The sequence below is a fragment of the Squalius cephalus genome (genome assembly GCF_949319135.1).
Source record: "Squalius cephalus genome assembly, chromosome: 5".
In the NCBI taxonomy this organism is placed as follows: Eukaryota; Metazoa; Chordata; class Actinopteri; order Cypriniformes; family Leuciscidae; genus Squalius; species Squalius cephalus.
The window spans coordinates 50194179-50217779 of NC_137126.1; the positions used below are offsets into that span (position 1 = coordinate 50194179).

Sequence of the window (23601 nt, forward strand, 5' to 3'; positions counted from 1 at the left end):
TCACAGTTATAAATCGAATTGAGTTGAATTGAAAGGAAAGTCACTGCACAATGACGAACACTAGAGGACAGCACAGGTCTCTAAACATGACACAAATGTCTTTTTCATCTGAGAAACACTTGCAATCTGAAACTTACTTACATATATGTGTTTGAATCTCTTTCTGTTTGTCCAAAGAATTTTAATGAAAGAACTTGAAAAGGAAAATCATGTTTATCCAGGCCTACCTCTCTTAGACACAATGTTGTTTTGCAGTGATGCATATAAAACAGAATTGTGTCACTGTTTATTCAGTGTTCCTTCTGCAATCTGACGAGATCAGGATCCGCTGGTGAAACATCTCAAGAAAACGTAATTTCCTAAAAGAAGAGATGATGAAATATGATGCATCAACATGCTCCCTCATCCGGTAACAATACTGTGATACGAGGACACAACCGTAAAAGTACTGTACATTTGAAATGCATGACCTTTAAATATGCTACCTTACAAATAAAATAATATAATTAAATGCATGATCTTTAAATATGCTACTTTACAAATTAGCTAAATAATATAGCCTAATTCTTTTATTTATTTTTGCATTGATGTAATGTGAATGCGGTCAGTTGTCATGAAAATAATATTAAAACGTATTATTTATATAAATGTTATATAACTAAAAGTATTTCATACCAATTAACATTCAACGTCGTCACACATTATTGTGAAAATCGGCTTTGCTCCCTCCCATTTCCTCCGCACTATTTCTCCTCACTCGTGCAGCTGTGCTGTATTCATCCGCGCGCCGGTTTACAGCAGCTGTGCTGTTGCTGAATGTGTTGTAATGTGTGTCCTTCCGCAGAGCCGGTGAGCCTCCGCCGCAGCACGCGCGTCTGACGGCCCGCGATTTGTTACCTTTTGTGTAATAAATCGATTTTTTTGTAATCGGAATACTTTTATTTGTCATTTCTGGTGTGTTTTGAGTCGTGGCGTTTGTGTTTTATTCGGCTAGTCATGGCTGACATCGATAAACTCAACATAGACAGCATCATTCAGCGCCTTCTCGAGGGTAAGTTTCACATCAAGCAACGGCTAACATATTCTAACAGTGAGGTAAATAATTACTGAATCGTTGTTATTGTAGTATATGAATATGTATATGTCTGATTAGTCAGCCATCTGGCTCGTATTTAGAGCTGTCGAGCTGAGCTAACAGGGTTAGCTGAGCGTTAGCTCCTCATTGACATCAGTGGCTGTGTGTCAAATACACAATGTACAGTGTCTGTAACGCTAGTTCCCTCCATAGACGACATTTATGGCGCGTTTGCGAATTTGGAGTTATGCCATAAAACTCAGGCTATATACATAGGCAGTCCCTGTGATTTGAGCCAGTAACTTACGTGTTGTGTTAATGTTAGTTCGCCCAAAAAATTTAATGAAACTGTCATCATTTACTCACTCTCAAATTTTCCAAACCTGTATGAGTTTCTTTCTCCTGTTGAACACAAAAGATGATATTATGAAGAATATGGGAATCCAAACAACATTGACTTACATTGTATGGGAGAAAAAAAGTACTATGAAAGTACAGCAACTTTTTGGTTACAAATATTCCTCAAAATATCTTCCTTTGTGTTCAACATATATTTATACAGGTTTCAAACAGCTTGAGGCCGAGTAAATGACTCGATGAACTCCCTTTAAGGCATCGTTAAATACAAAAAATATGCTTTACAATACTGACAAAGTGATATTAAACAGATTTGATGATGTAGAAGACTGTTTATCAGAGTCATTTAGTCACTGAAATCTGGAAAGAGTCATTTCCAGGCCTAAGTTCATGTGTTTTTGCCAGTTTAGTTCAGGTTTAATTGCTCTTTGAGAGTGTAATCTTAAAAACTGAACTCAGCCACCATATCGGTATGTCACATAGGATATCAAATTCTAATAAGAACATTATAATTGTGTGTTTGAGACATGGATCTTAATGGTGAAACTTGTTTTTGTAACCAGGCTCTCAAAAATGATATTACATTTGGGTTTGGATTTATCGGCCTATATATCGGTTATCGGCTTTCAAATATAAAGAATTATCGGTTATCGGTATCGGCCAAAATGTTCATATCGATGCATCCCTGGTAATCTCTTGTAAAATGACTTTAAACAACTCTTTATGCAGTAATCCCAAACATCTGGAAAATTAATTTAGTGAAAATATCTCAGAAATGACTAATTCCAAAACAGACACTATAAACTCTCACTCTTGAGTAATGTATTATATTTTGTTTCTATTGCAAGTCTAGGCCTATAATTTTATTATACAACTGTTTCATAATGTTATGGCTTTATTGTGTGCAATGCATTATAATAAAGCAGTAAATACAAAGAATCAGCGAGTGAACCCTGTGATTATGCAATAACGTTATTGTTTTATTGTATACAGTACAATACTTGATTCATGAAAAGATGTATTTACATAACACTACTCACTGCTTGTGCTTTTGCTTTTGCTTTATATCAATCAGGAAACACTTTTGTCCTCTTAGGATTGTTTTCATGCAGAACAAAAAAGCTGTGAAATTGGTGGAAAGGTTATTTTTACTGATTATAAACATTGTTTTGCATGAGTTTTTGACATTGTAAAATAGAAATGTTGTTCATAATTATAATTTGACACACAAACATGGATTTTTATAATTCACCTGCATTAAAGAATAGAACATGCACACCTTGAATCATGCAAATCAATCAATAAGCAGTAGTAATAATAATAATCTTATTTTGATCGCATTAATAGCACAGTCGGAATAAAAAAAGTCACGTTTAATTGGAGTGAATTGTTCAAATATGATTGATATTTAGGCTAATTTGGTCGTATTTAAATCGTATCTAATCCATTTGATAGTATAGCCTACATTTGATCGGATTGATTGTTTTTTTTCACTTTGAGAAATGTCGCTGCTTATTAAAAGTGCGAGCGAGTTGCGTATAGGACTATAGTGCTCATTCTGAAATATGATATGAATACAGATTTATGCTCTTTACAGGTATGCACATATAACAGTTATTCACCATGGTTATGTAATTATGTGTTTGGTTATATTGTTTTTATTTAGTTCAGTAACTTAATTTAAATGATTCACTGGCTAATTATCGCTCGCTGTGAAATTTGGACATAAAGACTATGAAATATTATTTCTGTCTCTCTGAGCAAGATGACGCATTGGATACAATTCTGCTAATAATCCCAGATAATATATGTTCATATTTAATATTTCCTACATAATTACATATAGAAATTCTTTGTTAGGTCAGTGTGCATCTTAATGATGTTATATCGCTTATGCCACACAAATTAACCATAAACATTACAGTTCACGTCTGCAGTAACAATTAATTATCAGACATTAAACTTTTTTAAAATTTTAAAATGCTAAAGTACCAAATTTACTAAATTAAATGAACTATTAATTTTAAGTCTAATTCAATACTGAAAATATATTATCTAAAAAATACAAAAAAATATTAGATTTTCAAATGCTACATAAATACTGGGGATGCACGTTATATCGGCCACCATATCGGTATCGGCCGATATATGTTCATTTTTAATGTTTTCGTTATAAACCGATAAGAATATTTGTCCGAAATATTAAAGCTGATAAATAATGTATTATTTCCTTCAGCTGAGACACTTCAGATGCGCACTGTTCAACATGAGGGTTATGAAGTGCTTGAAATATGATTGAAATCACTTCCAAAAAGGAAAATACAGTTCAGTGCAACATGTGCAGCGCAAGCCTGTCATATCGGCTACATAACATTATCATGAGAACTAGGGATGCTCATTTCGATTAATTTCCCCAACCGACAACCGCCGCACGTTAATCGATTATTAACCGTTAACTGATAAGAAAGATTATAATATTGAATTGCCATTAAATACAAATAAAATTGACGCGTATCTGTGACCCTTTAAAAAAATACAAACACATTTTTTTTTAATCAAAGGGTTCATTTTAACGTGCAAAGTGCAAACAGCAGCATACAGAACAGATCAACAACAGAACCTGGATTTAGTTTAAATTTTCACGCACCTGCAGCATTTCTGACAGTGAGAGAAAAAACAATACAATAATACAAATAAAAAACAAAATAGGCCTACACTAAATATATTTTTTAAACTTAAATAATTAACAAATTAAGATGACAAAAAGAAAACACTGAATCCGTTTGAACGAAGCTTTCAAAAACTGGCCATTTTTTTTTCCGTAAACAGGCCCTGTTTACACGAGAACGCTCGCGGGTGAAAACATAAAAATATTTTATCAGATGTGCCTTTCGTTTTTGTGGCTTAAAAACGCAAAAAAAAAAGTGAAACCACCCTCCAGAGTGGTAATCTTAAAAACGCTCCACCGTCGCGTTCCCGTCTAAAGGGTAAAAACATAGACAGGGTAAAAACGCAAAGTCTGCAAGACAGTGAAGGCGCCGATCACCGGTCCATTGTCACCTAGCCGCCTGGAGTGCATACTACATCTAATTTCACACACTTTTGCGTCACCATATGCACGCAGATGCACAGTGCTTCTTTTCGCTCGCTTCATTTTGCTTGCCTTGCTCGGAAAACAAGTACTAAAAACTCGGTGAGTGTTTTAGCGCAATTTTCTCACGTCATGGGATCACAACACTAAGAGATAGTAAATCTTTTCCGTTTTTTTTTTTTTTTTTGGTGCGTTCCCGAGATTAGACCTTCCTTAACATAATGCCGAAAACCCGAAGTCTCTAGGTGGTCTGGTTGAGGAGTAGATAGAAGTGCAAGATTGGTGCGCACAGACAGAACAAAAATCACGAGTTAACAATTGCAATTTTGTCCGGTGGAAAATTGCGCTAAAAAATGTCTGTCACGAGTGTGGTTGGGCGTGTCGACGCGCTCCGTGAGTTAAGAAATATAAGCTATATAGTATTTTATTTTTAAACCATGCAGCAAAAAAATAAATAAAAAAGCTTTAAAAAAAACGTTTTAAACCGTTTAACTGATAGTATTAATTGGTCAAAATTTTTACTTTCGGTTAACGGTTAAACGGTCAATATGAGCATCCCTAATGAGAACATTATAATTGTGTGTTTGAGACGTGGATTTTACTGGAGAGACTTTTGTTTTTACAATCAGGCTCTCAAAACTTATATATAAATTTGGATTTAGATTTATCGGCCGATATATCGGTTATCGGCTTTCAAATATAAAAAAATTATCGGTATCGGCCAAAATGTTCATATGGGTGCATCCCTAGCGTAAGATTTACAGGGTTCCCACGGGTCCTTGAAATCCTTGAAAGTTTGTGAATCTTGAATTTATTTTGTGCAAGAAGTTTTCTGGATAAAATTCCCTCCGCTCCGCTAATGTGTTATTTCACCAACACTTCGTGGCCTATGCGCACTAGCTTGCCTGATTTACGCTAGTTACAGTTATGTTCAGTGTGTCCCGCGTGAGGTACTGTGTGTTGTGTGTTTCCCTGACGTTCACACTCGCACAAAACTACTGCGCTGGAACCTCAACGTTTGTTGTTGGACACAATAAGTGTGTCCCCACATTAAGTCCTTGAGTTTGAGGCTGTTGGACCTGGAAAGTCCTGGAAAGGTCCGCTAACCGAGGTGTGGGAGCCCTGGGTTTAGTCCACGCCTGGATGTGTGCTAACTCTACGCAGGGTTTCTGCAGCATTATGTCCATCCAGCTGGTACATGTTCCCTAGAAACCTCTCCCTGTTTTTTCCACCTCGTCAGGGTTTATACGGCACCAGACACTCCGCCTGCGTGTTTATTGCTATACAGCCTAGAAACCTGGCGGTGTGTTATAACTGCACCTATATGTGCTCGCGCCGCTTAGTGCTAATGCTGCTGTTCCCTTGGCAGTGTCTCGCTTACATAACGCCCGGTGCGCTGCCAGGACCCGCCTCGTGTGCTCATCATGGGTGGGGAACCCGAGTTCTGCTCAGTCATGAACTGAAGTGTTCAGGATGAAGAGTAGCTCCTCTTCGCACTCATCCCACACCTGATCATGTGCTTTTAATAGTTTAGTCTATTCTATTCAGTGTAATTTGCAGGAGATGCACAGAATCTGTAGTCTGTCAGTATTTTTTTTTATTACACTCACATTTTGCACATTTACAGCTCAAGAAATGAAACGTGCACTTACAAAAAAAAGAGAAGGATTACAATTTTTTAAATCTATTTTTTATTGTAATTATGCAAACACAAATTGTGACACTATACACGTGCTTATATACAAAATAAACAGGACAAATAAACAAAGTAACAGCCAACATAAGACAATTCTATATATATATGTGTGTGTGTATATATATATGTGTGTTTGTGTGTAAATCCAAGTGTGGGAATGGAAGCATATAAACCAGGGAGTAGCTGTAAAGTATAGTAAAAACAACAAATAATAATAAGATATCACTGGAAAAGTATCAGTAACAGATATAAGAATAGAAAAATCCATAAATAATAGCAACAATAAACTAGTTTCATTGAGAATCGAAATCTCCTCTTACATATCTAGTATTTTGTAATGATTCTCTTTTACTTTTGAGGTGATCAGTTGTAGATATGGAACTTGATTATTGGCTTTTATTAATCGGAAAATTGATCACATGCATGTTATTGTAATTACTAGCATGATGATGATAGATGCACCAAATGCACTCGTTGTACCAGACTGTAATACTTTGTTAATGAGAATGAAGTAAAACTCCATGAGTAAAACGAGTTCTGTATATATCGAGTAAAACAGAGAAAAGTTCTGTATCAATAACAAAAGGAACCATATAGTAATTATGGCAAAAATCATAATCACGATTATTTTGGTCAATATTGAAGTCACGATTATTGGAGGGTGAAGTCTTATTTCACGATATTCACATTTTAATCTCACAATTATCTATACTTCAGCAAAAACTAATACTAGGTTAACGAAGGTAAGAAAAAGGTCCTCAAAATAATTGCGTAAGACAAGTAAACAGTCAGCAATACAAATAAATAAACAAGTTTTTGTACTAACATTGGTATTTAGATCAGAAAAATATTTAATAATCAAATGTAAAATGACTGCATAGGCTTACTGTATACATGAAATATAGATTAATGCTTATTAAAGCTGCTGAAGTGATTTTGCGTGTCGTTGGTTGTTTGATCATCAGTAGTGAACGACTGTGGCGGGTTTATTAGGCTGCTGTCCCTTTAAGAGCTGTTTTACCTTCGACTATCATAATGTTTTCATAATCGTTGGAAGCCAAACATCTAAATTGAATAATTGCAGAGCCTTACCATAAAGATGCTTCTCCACTAGGGCTGTCACAATATATCGCAATACAAAAATGCAACATGTATTGTGGATAGTTCACCCAAAATATAAATGACTGTGAGAGGAAAAATTCAAGTTTTCAGAGTTTTAGTGTCAGTACTGCATTAAACTACTGTATAATAATGCATTGGGGGAATATTAGTGTGTCCTGATAATGCCAAATGTCTGATGTTACAGTAAACGTGTCCTACATTATTTTAAATATATCTAGTCAGTGAAAGAGATCAAGCATGTTCATCTAAAATAATTCAGTGTTTTCATCTTCAGAATCATGAATATTGTTGTTCTGGCGTCTCTATTGTCCTGTGCTTTGGGTTTCAGCACTTTTGTGTTGTTACACACACAATGTAAAACCAAATTTAGCATTTTAATCAACAGTGCATTTTCCCATGTGTCTTGGAGTACCGCAGTAATATGGTATCGTGAGTTCAGTATCGGGATGTGTGTCGCATCGTGACATCAGGGGATCGTTACTTCACTAGTTACCACAGTATCTCAGAATGTTGCTCTGTAGTCGTTTAACTTGTGCGTTAACTTGTGTTTGTGTTTGTGAGCTCACGCATGTGTGTGTGTGGAAAGGTGCAGTTTGGAATGTGTGTGTCATTCCAGGGAGGGACACATGCAACACTTCACGTCCACATTCATGAAATATACTTGTATCTTTGGGCTTCATTGATTGTAAAGCTCAAAACTCAGTGGCTTTGCTCCATGTTTAGTGTGTGTTAATCACTCTGAAGTGTGTTTCAGATCTGAAGTGAATGTTCAGCTGTGTTTTCTCTGTAGTGGAGCTGCTGTGAGGAACAGTTGGAGGAACAGTCTCGTCCTAGCACCGTCACCATGGCCTTAATCCTCCTGGTGTGTTGGGGAAGATGCTTTCAAGCTGTTTTTAAGGGAGCAATTTGGTTTTTTTTAATACATAACTAGCAGATTATATAATTTAACAATTCAGTGTTTGTCTGTCAGCAAAACAATGAGGATCTCAGTTAAGATTGACGGCATTATACTTGAAAACAAAAGACGAATGACAATACTTAAAAAAAAAACCTCCATTATATTTTATATAACTGAATCCCAAACATAGTGAGATCTATCAGTATTTAAAGGGACAGTCCACTCAAAAATGAAAGTTCTGTCATTTTGTTTTCGTATCACATATTTTAGTAATCATCATAAATTAGGCATCATTCGAAAGCTTATGAACTCAAAATTCATCCTTTGCAAAACCATTTTGAAATTGGATGTTGCGTAACCATGGAAATGGAACTTTAAATTATTTTAGCAGGCTCCTCCCCAAGTGGGCGGTGTCAGGTTTCATATTACAAAATTTATTTTAACTACTTTATAATCTCAACTTTTGTAATCTTGACGAAACGCGTATCATCGGAAAGGTCAGCGTCTCAAGGTTCCATATTTGTCGTTTTCCATATTTTGTGATAGAAGTGATTTTTCCGGACAGAAACGTATTAATTTGTTACAGGAGAGTACATAAAAAAAATGAGGAATGTGGGCGACACCTGGTGGCTGGTTTTGGTACTGCGCCTAAACAAAAACTTCAATTTTTGTGATATCAACTTCAAATTTGGAACACAACTTGGTTAGATATGTCTTTTTTTGTAAAATTTATATTTTATATAAAATATTTTTTTTAGTGCAGTACAGTTGATTTACAGTAAATTTAAAGTTCTATAACTTTTTCAAACCTTCATTTTTTGAAGTGCTTTCACTTTGGAGTGTTTTCTTTAAAACAAGACCAAACATATATTATATTCCAAAGCGTTCTTGAATTACAGCCATTTAAGTTTGGATAGTGCTCTTTCACATCTGTTATCAAAAAGGGTGGTGACTGTTAAGGGGTTATAAAAGGTTCATATATAAACGATACTCTAAAATCAAATATGCCGCTTATGGTGCAGATTTTACTAGACGCACGAGAACCGGTTGTGTGTGACGTCGTGGCGTTTTCATTATTAGTGAACGATTCCTTTGAGAAAGTTCCAGCTAACGGTGATGAAGAGACTTGACATCATCTCGTGAATAGCGTCTCTCAGCACTCGTTAAAAGAGCCCATTGCTGATTGTTGTGGCTGCTATTATAACTCTTACAGCCCTGTTGTGTGGAGTGTGTGTCAGGCAGTCCTTCGTCTATGTGTGTGTGTGTGTGTCAGGCAGTCCTTCATCTCTGTGTGTGTGTGAGGGTTCGTTCTCATGTAATGAGATTATGCAGGCGGCCAGTGGAAACTCATACGGTGTAAATGACTCATTTATTCCTCTTCTATACCTGTGTGTGTGTGTGTGTGTGTCTTTATATACACTTCCGTTCAAAAGTTTGGGATCTGTACGGTATGTTCCATCATATTAGAGTGATTTCTGAAGGATCATGTGACACTGAAGACTGGAGTAATGATGCTGAACATTCACAGGAATAAATTACACTTTACTATATATTCACATAGAAAACAGATATTTTAAATTGTAATAATATTTCACAATATTGCTGTTTTATTTTGTATTTTTAATCAAATAAATGCAGTCTTGGTGAGCAGAAGAGACTTCTTTTAAAAACATAAAAAATATTACAGATCCCAAACTTTTGAACGCTAGTATATATATATAGTTTATTCAGTCAATTCATACATCCTGGTAATTTTGTAATATTTTATATCATAGAATCTCTATGCTATTTGTGCTGGTTATTCAGTGGAAAATTATTTTGGTACTAAATAGCGATTTCTGCACGGTATGTTCCGTCCTCCCACCCTTCCCTAACTCCCAGTAACCAGCAAAACAAGCCTCAGTCCAGAGCTGTGTGCCAGTTGCTCAAAACACGGGGTAAAAATAGAAAAGCTGGGCAGTAACAGGCCAGGCTTTGACCGTTCCCTGAGCGCTATAAAAACCAGATCTGAAATCTGCCAACATTGCAAAGCAGGAAAGCGTTGAAACAGGGATGATCCGTGTGTTTCCGGGACAGACTGCTTTACACATTAGGGATGAATCCTGTAGGACACTTTGATCCTGTGCAAGTAGGGCACGTTTGCAGACGAGAAGTGATGCTTTATAACCTAATTCCCCTCCCAGTGCCACTGGGTTGCAGTGAATCACAGAAATGCCACCATTATGCCTCAGTTTTTCCTGCAAGCTCATGTTGTCTGGGTTTGGGTTTGCAACACTGATTGCTCAACTAACCAGACAATGACATCGATGATGACGCCTGCTGGTTACTGAAGGGTTGGCTGTTCATCAAACATGCACTGATGACTTGAGTTAGGGCTGTGAAATGGTTAGTCGTGATTAATCACGTCAAAAAAATGTGTGTGTACTGTGTATAAGTATTTTGTGTATATATATATATATATATATATATATATATATATATATATATATATGTGTGTGTATATATATACACACACACACACACACACACACACACACACACACACACGTGTGTGTGTGTGTATATATATATATATTACACAAACATGCATGTATATATTTAAGAGAAATGTGGTATTTTATATATAAAAAATGTATATATAATATAAATTATATATAAATGTATATATACAGTATATGCACGTATGTGTATATAAGAAAAATTTGCTATTTATATATAAAATATTTATTTATATATTTATAAATATATATACAGTATATGCATGCATGTATATAAGAAAAATTTGCTATTTATATATAAATATTTATATATTATATATACAGTATATACATGCAAATATTTCTTAAATTTATACAATGCATGTTTGTGTATTTATATATACAAAATAATTATACACCGTACACACACACACATATATTATGTAAAAACAAACTTTTATTTTGGATGCGATTAGCCTAATTGTTTCACGACACTAAATTGAATTGTTCACATCTATGGTTTTATCTTACAGCTGTACTCCGTACTAGAGTTATTATTGTTAACTAAACCCATAAAAGAACATTTTTGTTACTTGAAATAACGTTAACAGGAAATAAAGTTTCAGCTAGTTGCCAAAGCAACATTTTCGTTTAGTTTAACTTGAAGCACTAAAAAAACTAAAACTGAAAAAGCTATTAATAAAAGCTATGTAGATATATTAAAAAAACTGATAGAAATCACAAAAACAACAAAATCACTAAAGAAAATGTTAAAATAAAAACGTATTATAAAAACTATAATAGTATTTAAATGGTACTAAAATAATACTAATGTGTACAAGGGAAACTGTTAAAACAACATGCAGTCGAGTCTCCAACACTGAGTGTAATAAACATAATCTAGGGATGCACTGATATGAACATTTTGGCCGATACTGATAATTCTTTATATCTGAAAGCTGATAACCGATATATCGGCTGATAAATCAAAATCCTGATTTTTATATCATTTTTGAGAGCCTGATTACAAAAACTAAAGTCTCACCAGTAAAATCCACGTCTCAAACACACGATTATGATGTCCTCATGATAATGTTATGTAGCCGATATGACAGGCTTGCGCTGCACATGTTGCACTGAACTGTACTTTCCTTTTTTGAAGTGATTTCAATCCTATTTCAAGCACTTTATAATCATCATGTTGAACAGTGCACATCTGAAGTGTCTCAGCTGAAGGAAATAATACATTATTTATCAGCTTTAATATATCAGCCAAATTTTATTATCAGGCCGATAACATTAAAAATGAACCGATATCAACCGATATATCGTGCATCCATAACATAATCACTATTACATAATGTTTATTGCTTTCTCTTTATGTATTTCTCCAGTCGAGAGGGTTGAAGAGCCGAACCTCTACTCTGGTTAACTGTGTGTGTGTGTGTGTGTGTGTGTGTTCGCAGTGAGAGGATCGAAGCCTGGCAAGAACGTCCAGCTTCAGGAGAACGAGATTCGTGGATTGTGCCTGAAGTCCCGTGAGATCTTCCTGAGCCAGCCGATCCTCCTGGAGTTGGAAGCGCCACTGAAGATCTGCGGTGAGTAACAGTGTAATGGTCTGGTTAGATGAGCAGTCGTTTCTCACACATGTAACCACTTTGATTGCAGTTACATCATGTCATTAAAGGAGTAGTTCACTTCAGAATGAAAGTTTCCTGATTATTTACTCTCCCCAACACGAGATGTTCCTTTCTTTCTTTCTTCAGTCGAAAAGAAATGAAGGTTTTTGAGGAAAACATCCTGATTACGTAATGTGTGTCGCATCACAGCTAGTGGAAGACGAGCATTAGTGGTTAAAAGTATATAAATGTTTATTTAGTTCTAAAATGTCCGCTGGTGTGTCTAGATGAGACTCTTATTCCTCGGCTGGATCGTGTCGAGACTTTGAAGCTGCACTGAAACTCACATCTGGACCTTCAGCCCGTTGGACCCCATTGAAGACACTATATGGAGGAAATGAGGGATGTTTTCCTCAAAAACCTTAATTTATTTTCGACTGAAGAAAGAAAGACGTGAACATCTTGGATGACGAGGGGAGAGTAAATAATCAGGAAATGTAAATTCTGAAGTGAACGACTCCTTTAAATATAATGCGTCTGAAAACGCATCTCTTTAGGCATGTCACAAAATCTGTGATATTGTATGTGTCTCCGATCGGTTGTGAATTTATTATTATTTTTTTTTTTTTTTTTGCTTGTAAATAGTTTTGTGTGTTTTATCTGCATGTGAGGTGTCCCGTAAGGCGCCTATAAATAATGTATTAAATAGTAATTTTTGATCGCTCAGTAAATGAGACGCTCTGCTCCCGACAGGCGACATCCACGGCCAGTACTACGACCTGCTCCGGCTCTTTGAGTACGGAGGATACCCACCGGAGAGCAACTACCTGTTCCTGGGAGACTATGTGGACCGAGGGAAGCAGTCTCTGGAGACCATCTGCCTCCTGCTGGCCTACAAGATCAAATACCCGGAGAACTTCTTCCTGTTGAGGGGGAACCACGAGTGCGCCTCCATCAACCGCATCTACGGCTTCTACGACGAGTGTGAGTGAGCAGGACATGCGGCCATGATTGGGGAGTCGTAAAGCAGGAATCCTGAATGTCAGATTTTGGCAGAGTTTGGATGACTGAATGAAAAGTAGGGCTGTTATTATAATATGGACTAAATATCGAAACACAAAAAGAGTGTTTTATGAATATGAAGTCCGTGTTAATGAGCGCATAAATAAGCACGCGTGACGCTCGTGGTGTTTACACTGAAACTCTGATGTCTTCACCACAACTATACGCCAATAGTAAAATAAAAAATAAATAAAAGTTTGGTTTAACTTGAAGAAATTATGACAGAAATATATTTTAATTGTACAGAACTAGTCAAAGTAATACAATTATTAAAACATTATTCTTTAAAGTCGGCATGAAACGGAAGTTGAGATTGTCATTTCTTCCTTGTTGTGACGTATATCCGAGTGAAACGGCTTCTGAAATTAGAAAGAAATGTAGGGCGGGGCTTGATTTCGTCCTTCGGGGAATTGATTGGATCGTTAGAGGTTGGGCGTTGCAAACAAAATGGAGGCAGATTTGAATGCCAGTTTACATTCAGTTGTGGAGGATTTCTCTCCACCGGACTCCCCACCGTTACCCTCCCATGAAGGATTTTTTATTTTATTTTATTATTCCCGTGAACCAAGATAAGTCAAGTTATCAGCCTTATTAGACATTCTCTGTTATCAGTCAAGTTCACCCTCGAGAGCATCTCGATAGCCGCACCCTTTGGCCATGGCACGTGACCAAAAGAGAAGAGAGGTCGTTTCGAGGGGGGAGGGAAGGGTAATGTATTTCATTAAAGATTATAAGGGTACATGAATTTTAAAAAAATAATAAAGTGCACAGATAAATAATTTATAATAAACACTACAATATTACATATAAAAAGAAGATTTGTCAAATTTGATTTCATGCCGACTTTAAGGAATATCACAATTTTTCCTGATTTTTTCAATGTAGCAGTAAACGTTTGTTGTGTGCAGCATTTCCCAAAAATAAAAGGAATTGTTGTGCATTTTTGTATTAATTCATTTTTATTAAACCAGTAATCCAGAAAAATGTAGTCAGACTGAATTTCTGTAAAATTAAAAAAATATTTCATTTGGACCTATTATTGAAATTTTTTTAAATAAATGATTTATTCAATTGATTAGACATACCTTCTGGTTATTGAAACTCAATTAAACCATTAAAATGGAAACCTGAAAAATTAAGATTGAAAACATGGAATTTGGGGAAAATTTTGCGAAATTTAAGAACAAATAAAAATGATTTTTTAGGGCCTTAATTTTTGTTATCTTTAAATAAATTGTTGTTGAGTTAAGTTTCATAATTTTTGATTATTACTCAAATTTAATTTATTCAAAAAGGGATCCAGAAAATAGGAAAAAAGCTGAATTTTGGGAAAAAATAAAATTGAATTTGGGATTCTATAGGGCCCTTCATGTTTTATAAATACACACACACACACACACACACACACACAATCAAAATAATATAATTGCTTTTTGCATTAGCAGAACATGGTTCTACTAATGCAAAATTATATTGCAATTGCATTCCTGATTTAAAGTGTCCAGATTGTGTGTCTGTATACTGTAACCCTGCTAGAAGCCTGATGTTCATGTTAACACACATCTCCACATGAACAGAAGCAAACGCATAACCTGATTTGACTGTGTTAATGTCTTTATCTGTAATAAGAGCAAAATGTGCACTTTAAACAACTGTGTGTGACTCTCCCGCCGAGCAGAATTAATTATTGAGCGCTGTTGCAGGTCTGAGTGTGTGTATTTTTAGCAGACTCTGTCCCTGTAGAGTCGTCTTATGCATTTACATTTTAGCCACTCAACACTGTACTGTTCATTTTAAATAGACCTTGAAGCTTATGTTTATGGTTGTGTGTTTTAGGCAGGAGACGCTACAACATCAAGCTCTGGAAGACGTTCACGGACTGCTTCAACTGTCTGCCGATCGCTGCCATCGTCGATGAGAAGATCTTCTGTTGTCACGGAGGTGTGTGTGTGTGTGTGTGTGTGTTACAGGCATTCGTAGATAAACCTCCAGATATCCCAGAGAGACTTTCACCTGCTGACTCTTCTGCTACGTGGAGTGTTTATGGTATCCATTAAAGTTCACATGTATGTGACCCTGGATCACTGAACCAGTCTCGAGTCGCACGGGTTTATCTGTGGCAATATTCAACAATACATTGTATAATCAAAATTATTTATTTATCTTTTATGCCAAAAATCATGAGGATATTCAGTAAAGATCATGTTCCATGAAGATATTTAGTAAATTTCCTACTGTAAATATATCAAACATGTATTTGTGTGAGTGAATGCAGCACAATCGCCAACATAAATGAACAACTTTAAAGGAAATTTAGATTTTAGATGTTTAGATTTTTTTGCTCCCTCAGATTCCAGATTTACAATAGTTGTATCTCGACCAAATATTGTCCTATCCTAACAAACCATACATCAATGGAAAGATTATTTATTCAGCTTTCATGTGATGTATAATCTCAATTTAAAAAAAAATGACCCATGTGACTGGTTTTGTGGTCCAGGGTCACATTTTACAAGGACATCTTTGTTAGACACAAGTCTGATGTCGAGTCCAAGTCATGTCCAATCTCAGATCTGTGTGTTAATCTTTTTCTAGATGTTACAAATTAGTTTATAAACGCTGTTGCTGGACATTTAGTTTAAAAAATATATATTTCAAAATACTTTGGGTCGTTATTTAAAGATGTCTCTTCTGCTCACCAAGACTGCGTTTATATGATCAAAAATACAGTAAAAACAGTGAAATATTATTCCAGTGTAAATCATCTGTTTTCTATGTGAATATATAGTAAAGTTTAATGTATTCCTGTGATCAAAGCTGAATTTTCAGCATCATTACTCCAGTCTTCAGTGTCACATGATCCTTCAGAAATCACTCTAATATGAGGATCTGATGCTCAAGAAACATTTATGATTATCATCAGTGTTGAAAACAGTTCATATTTTTGTGGAAACTTTAATACATTTATTTTTCAGGATTATTTGATGAATCGAAAGTGCAAAAGAACAGCATTTATCTGAAACAGAAACTTCTGTAACATTATTAGTATCTTTACTGTCACTTTTGATCAATTTAATGCGTCCTTGAATTTAAAAACAAACCAACAAAAAACTTAACTGTAAATATAATTGACTGATTTATAAATTATATAACAGGCAAATAATAGGGCAAAACCACACAAATTTAACTAAATTGAAAACGGTGAGTGTTTATGATTTTTTTTTTTTTAAATTAATGTTTGTTTGAACTGCTTTTCTAAAGTGAGCCGAGCTCCTAATGCTACTGAAATAATGTAAGTTAGTTACTTATTCCTCAACACTGATGCTCTTTCTCTGTGTGATAATACATGATGTAAAAGGAGCCTGAACATCTGCTTTTGTGTTTACTGAAACTAAATGTTTCGGGTGTGTAATCCTCTGACTTCATCAGTTCATGATGAACACATTTGTGAGTCAGTGTGAGTCCCAGGCGTATCGCATGCAGTGCCTGAACAGATGCAGCGCTAGAAGGCCTCGCTTCTCTTTACAAACTAGGAATGAAAAGTAGGGGTGTTACAATATGTGACCAAAACCAGTCACATGTCACACGGGTTTATCTGTGGCAATATCCAACAATACACTGTATGGGTCAAAATTATTTATTTTTCTTTTATGCCAAAAATCATGAGGATATTCAGTAAAGATCATGTTCCATGAAGATATTTAGTAAATTTCCTACCGTAAATATATCAAACATGTATTTGTGTGAGTGAATGCAGCACAATCGCCAACATAAATGATCAACTTTAAAGGAGATTTAGATTTTAGATGTTTAGTTTTTTTTGATCACTCAGATTCCAGATTTACAATAGTTGTATCTCAGTAAAATATTATCCTATCCTAACAAACCACACATCAATGGAACGATTATTTATTCAGCTTTCAGATGATGTATAAATCTCAATTTCAGAAAATGTACCCATGTGACTGGTTTTGTGCTCCAGGGTCACATATATCATGTCACAATACAAAAATGCAGCCGTATGTACAGTGTATAGCAGTGGTTCTCAACTCCAGTCCTCGGGACCCGCTGCTCTGCACATTTTGTATGTCTCCCTTATTTAACACACCTGAATCAGATCATCAGCTCATTAAGAGAGACTCCATGAACTGAACTGAGTGTGTCAGATAAGAGAGACATACAAAATGTGCAGATCAACGGGTCCCGAGGACTGGAGTTGAGAACCACTGGTGTATAGTTCACCCCAAAAAAATATACGTTTGCAGAGTTTGTGTCAGCACTACATTAAACGACTATATGTATAATAATGCAATGGGGGAATATATGTGTGTCCTGATAATGCCAAATGTCTGTTACCAGTATAAAGTGTCCTACATTATTTGAATTATATCTAGTCAGTGATTCGTCTAAAATAATTCAGTGTTTTCATCTTCAGAATCATGAATATTGTTGTTCTGGAGTCTCTATTGTCCTGTGCTTTGGGTTTCAGCATCAAGTCCAAAAGCCGATTCATTTACACACACAATGTAAAACCAAATTTAGCATTTTAATCAACAGTGCATTTTTTGTTAACCTTTTCCCATGTGACAGGGTTATCATTAGGGGTGTCAAAATGAATCGTTTCTACGATGCATCGCGATGCAGACGAGGACGATTCGGTATCGGTTCAGTAATAGACCATAACCGATTATAATGTACTGACGCTTTTCTGACGTCATTTGTCGCGTACATGCTTTTTCGCGGTAGCAAACAGTGGCAGAGGGAGGCGAGACGCGAGTGTGAGTAATTAAAGATGCTCCAGCTACTTTAAAGCCGACATCTGGGCACATTTCAGCTTTGATGAACACCCTGGTGAGCACGACCTGCAGAAGACACGCTGTGTGCGCTCATGTCACGCTCACATAGAATATGCAGGAGGTAATACCACTAACTTGATAAACCACGTTAGCCCTTTCACCGCGAGCTGTTAACGCCTGGCAGAGTCTGACCGCTTTAGAGATGCGCGGATGAGCTCCAACCTCACCCGAATCCACAGCCAAAAATAAATCATCCACCCGTGACCATCCACCCGTGATTTAAGTCTCCGCACCCGATGGTCACATTACAATTATTCTGTTACGTGTGATTATAAATGGATGATCGTCACCTTCAACAGCGGATTCGGCGACGGTTGATGCGCGCATCTTTAATGGTAACATAATACACTGATTAATGAGCGCTGCTTTTAAATGAACATTTCTTTAAAACTAAATTTATTTGACAGAATTTCCTTTTTTTAATGGCATAAACAAGCTTTACTCCCTTGAAACTCAAACTGGAATGTCACTATTCCTGTCACTGCGACTTCCCGAACAGGCGAACACACACACACACACACACACACACACACACACACACACACACGCGCACATCACTTTTGAAGTAACATTTAAAATTGAGGATGCGGTGCATCGTGATACCGAACCGAACCGTGAGACCAGTGTCGGCTCACACCCCTAGTGATCACCATGGGAAAATCTGGTTATTAACTATTAACACAACACCGAAAACCCGTTCATTCGCACAAGAACAGTGTTTGGAGCTCGAGAGCGGGTTTGAAATGGGTGGAACTTTGAAATAGGTTGCAAGTCTTGATGCGTGACGTCTCAAGCCACTGATGTTTCTGCTGTTCCTCAGGTCTGTCTCCAGATCTGCAGTCCATGGAGCAGATCAGGAGGATCATGAGACCCACAGATGTGCCGGATCAGGGTCTCCTGTGTGACCTTCTGTGGTCCGACCCGGATAAGGACGTGTTGGGATGGGGCGAGAACGACCGAGGCGTGTCCTTCACGTTCGGAGCTGAGGTGGTGGCCAAGTTCCTGCACAAACATGACCTGGATCTGATCTGCAGGGCCCACCAGGTCAGCCTTCAAATATATGCAGATTGTTCCAACCCAATCTGACTTCTTGCTTTAGATGAAGGATTCAGACCTTCGAGAGGGTTTGATCAGCTGACAGCAATAGATAACACACTAGAACCCCTTTGAGAAGTGTCTTGAGTTTATCCTCGACTAACCATAGACAGACAAAGACAACTAGTCTATTATTAGACCATGACTAGTCCCTGTGCGTCAGCCGGTGTCTCGCTGTTACTGGATGTGCAGATCGGCTGGTTCTGCTGGGTGAGCGTGTGTGTGTGTGTGTGTGTGTGTGTGAGTGTGTGTGTGTGTGAGTGTGTGTGTGTGTGTGAGTGAGTCTGGTTCTGCTGGGCGAGTCCCTCAGTCTCACGTTACATCAACGTCAAGTTATTGGAAAAGTGAAACTGAACCCGAAGCAGAAACGAGCCGACACCTCGACATTGTTCCGTACTTTCAGAGGACTCTCCTTATGTCTGTGTGTGTGTGTGTGTGTTCCCTGAACACTAATCTATATCCACTCATACTGTAATCTAGTGACTCACCAGCGTTCAGTAACACACACACACACACTTCAGCACATCTGAAAATAGCATTTAGAGAAACTAATTGTGTGTGGAAAATAAAGTGGTTTTCAGAGTTAGAGTCGCGCTCTCCAAAGCTGTACCTCACAGTAGTCGTTTATATCAGTGGCTGTATTGCTCACAATTAGGCCAAAAATTAATTTCACTGTAAATAATCATGTGGTCCTGCTCATATTTATATAATCCAGTGAATCGAATTAATTTATTATTTATATAATCCAGTGCATCAAATACTTCATCTCATTTATTATTTGAAGCTTGGACTCGCATCAGAAGATCAGATGATCCTAAACGCATCATACTGACCCGTGTGTGTGTGTGTGTGTGTGTGTGTGTGTTCCCTAAACACTAATCTATATCCACTCGTACTGTAATCTAGTGACTCACCAGCGTTCAGCAACACACACACACACACACACACACACACACTCACACTTCAGCACATCTGAAAATAGCATTTAGAGAAACTGATTTTGTACGGAAAATAAAGTGGTTTTCAGAGTAGAGTTGAGCAAGTAGTAATTTAATATCATAAAGTAGCTAAATTAGGTGAATTATGCTGTAAATATTCACGTGGTCATGACCATATTTATATAACCCCTATAAAGAGCCTGAAGTTGATCTTGCCTGTTGTGTTTAGGTGGTGGAGGACGGCTACGAGTTCTTCGCCAAGCGTCAGCTGGTCACGCTGTTCTCTGCGCCCAACTATTGTGGAGAGTTCGACAACGCCGGAGCCATGATGAGCGTAGACGAGACACTCATGTGTTCCTTTCAGGTGCGCAAGATCACACTCCTCTTCTCTGAGACGCTCGTTAAACTCATCTGATGATTGGGTAACACTGTACAAAGAGGTTCATTAGTTAACATGAGCTGAGAATGAGCAATACTTCTTTAAAACATCACGTTCCTGCTCTCTGAGACACTGATGATATTAACCTCGCTGTACTCCATCCAAAATGCTGTTAAACTGCATTTAATATCATTATTATGCATTCAATTTTTATGAAATCATACTATTTGTGAGAATATTTTGGGTTACACTTTATTTTTAGGTGTCATTGTCACAGTGTAATTATAAACTCAAGCACTGAGTAATATTAATGAACTACATGCACTCACTATAGGGTTAGGGTTTGCTTTAGGGTTAGTTGCATGTAATTATGCATCATTTATAATTATTACTATAGTAAATACACTAAAATAAAGTGTTACCATATTTTGTTTTTGGTGATTTTTTTTGAGTAGAAATACTTAAATCACAATTTGCATTTGCATATTTTGTGTGGTTCCTGATGAAAACGGTTTTAAAAATTCATTTAATACTCCGCAAACTATTTTAAAACAAATGACAAAAGGTGATGACAATGTCATTTAAATCATGTTTTTATTTTAAACTACGTGTACAGATTTAATTATAATGAATGATGTACATGAATCATGATTTAGTTTAACAAAATTAAAACAACGTTAAAGACTAGAGATCCACTCGCCTCATTTAGTATGCGTGGTTCTGTGAATATGCAAATGAGCCCCGCCTCCACTCACTCACTCAGCTCAGAGATCCGCTGGTTGATGATCACACGTTGATCTGATTGGTTACAAGGTAGTTTGTGACGTCAGAAACACCAGCGATTTCAAAGTGTGTTTTTGAGACTGTCTTTGGTTCACTGCAGTTTTAAGGAGGAAATACTCAGCAATGCTGTCGACTTATGAACTTACACATGCTTTGTCTTAAAGCAGATTAAAAACACCACATAGACACATAAACTACATTAAAAGCTGGATTTACACCACAGGGTGAAGGGAAAACACTTGAAAACAGACATATTTATGAAGAGGTGCTTCAAAAGTGCTTAAAAAGCAAATATATATATATATATATATGTGTGTATTTTTTGTTTTTCTGGTCTATTGTAACGTGTTAATTTCCTGTCCTGCAGATTTTGAAGCCAGCGGAGAAGAAGAAGCCAAACTCAAGCCGTCCCGTAACTCCACCCAGGAACATGGTCGCCAAACAAGCCAAGAAATGAGGGTCATGTGACCCGTTTGGACTCACAGTCTTCTCGTGTCACGGATCCGAAGGCTGAACTTCACTTTAACTCTTTCCCTTTTCCTCCGCCACCGTCCGGAGCTTCTCTGACAGCAGAGAGCTTTTCTTATTTGATTTGAGTGTTTTTGAGTTGTTCTTGGAGCTTTATCCCCAGTTCAGGATGACGTACATCTCAGTTTGACACAAGCTCCACCCATTGTAAATGTGTGTGTGTGTGTGTGTGTGTAAAGGAGCTGGGATTTCTGGGATTGTGAATCGACACTCCGCTGATGATTCGATTTGCTCGTTCAAACCACTGTGAACAGATGAGATGTTTCACTCGCTCTGTTTTTACGCACCTTCAGTTTCTCTGCGGTTTTCTATTTTTTTGTCTTGTGAACGTGCCATGAGGTTTGATATTCAGTCCGGTTTTAAAAATGCTTTATGATTTTGACATTTTTTATATTCTCATGATTTAAAGAAGAGCGCATGATTTGAGTGTGTTCATCACGTAACATTTACACTACCAGTCAAAGCTTTGGGTTCGGGAAGAGTTTTAATGTTTTTAATAGAGTCTCTTCTGCTCATCAAAGCTGTTTATTTGATTAAAAATACAAAAATACAGTAATATTGTGAAATATTATTATTATTATTATTTAAAATCAAAGCTGAATGTTCAGCATCATTACTCCAGTCTTCAGAGTCACATGATCCTTCAGAAATCACTCTAATATGATGATCTGATGATCAAGAAACATTTATGATTATTATCAGTGTTGAAAACAGATATTTACACTTTATTTCAGGATTCTTTGATGAATAGAAAGTTCAAAAGAACAGCATTTATCTGGAATAGAATCTTTTGTAACATTAACCTTCAAAGGTTTGGGGTCAGTAAGAATTTTCATTTTCATTTTTGTGGAAAATAAATAAAATAAATCAATACTTTTATTCATCAAGGATTAATTAAATTGTTCAAAAGTGACAAACACATTTATAATGTTACAAAAAATTCTATTTAAAATAAATGCTGTTCTTTTCAACTTTCTATTCATCAAAGAATCTTGAAATAAAGTGTAAATATCTGTTTTCAACACTGATAATAATCATAAATGTTTCTTGATCATCAGATCCTCATATTAGAGTGATTTCTGAAGGATCATGTGACACTGAAGACTGGAGTAATGATGCTGAACATTCACAGGAATAAATTACACTTTACTATATATTCACATAGAAAACAGTTATTTTAAATGATAATAATATTTCACATTTTTACTTTATTTTTTTTGTATTTTTCATCAAATAAATGCAGCCTTGCTGAGCAGAATGTTCTTTTAAAAACATTAAAATCTTCCTGACCCCAAGCGTTTGACTGGTGTGTGTCTCAGTTTGTTCTTGTTGACAAGATGCCTTGTTTTCTTCTTCTTCTTCATGACGTGTGTGTGTGTGTCTCAGACGGACTCTTGTGTTGCATGTGTGTGTGGGACTCGAGGCCTCCAGCATGTCCTCCGAGTACAGTAGCTCCTCATCAGGTAAATCACGTCAGGAAAACTTTCTACAGTGTTTCAGATCAACACAAGCTCACTGTAAATATACACGAGTGTTTTGTTCAGTCTTGGCAATAATTCACAGTTTTCCACACTATAAATAATTGTTATACTTGCGAAATAAATCCAAGGGAGAAGGAAACACCA

General features: G+C 36.5%; 1 protein-coding gene across 2 annotated transcripts; it reads left to right on the forward strand.

Moving 5' to 3' along the window:
* The first annotated feature begins 794 nt into the window (after positions 1–794).
* Positions 795–23601, forward strand: ppp1cc (protein phosphatase 1, catalytic subunit, gamma isozyme). 2 transcript variants are annotated; one of them, XR_013821265.1, is made up of 8 exons: positions 800–1051; positions 12183–12314; positions 13089–13319; positions 15234–15338; positions 19074–19297; positions 20516–20650; positions 21816–22528; positions 23087–23601. XR_013821265.1 is itself a non-coding variant. In XM_079871540.1 (7 exons), the coding sequence occupies exons 1-7, from the start codon at positions 997–999 to the stop codon at positions 21903–21905; spliced, it is 972 nt and encodes a 323-aa protein (XP_079727666.1). In that variant the 5' UTR covers positions 795–996; the 3' UTR covers positions 21906–23601. The 2 variants fall into 2 exon arrangements, 1 of the variants encoding a protein (XP_079727666.1); XM_079871540.1 differs by having other exon boundaries at positions 795–1051; positions 21816–23601.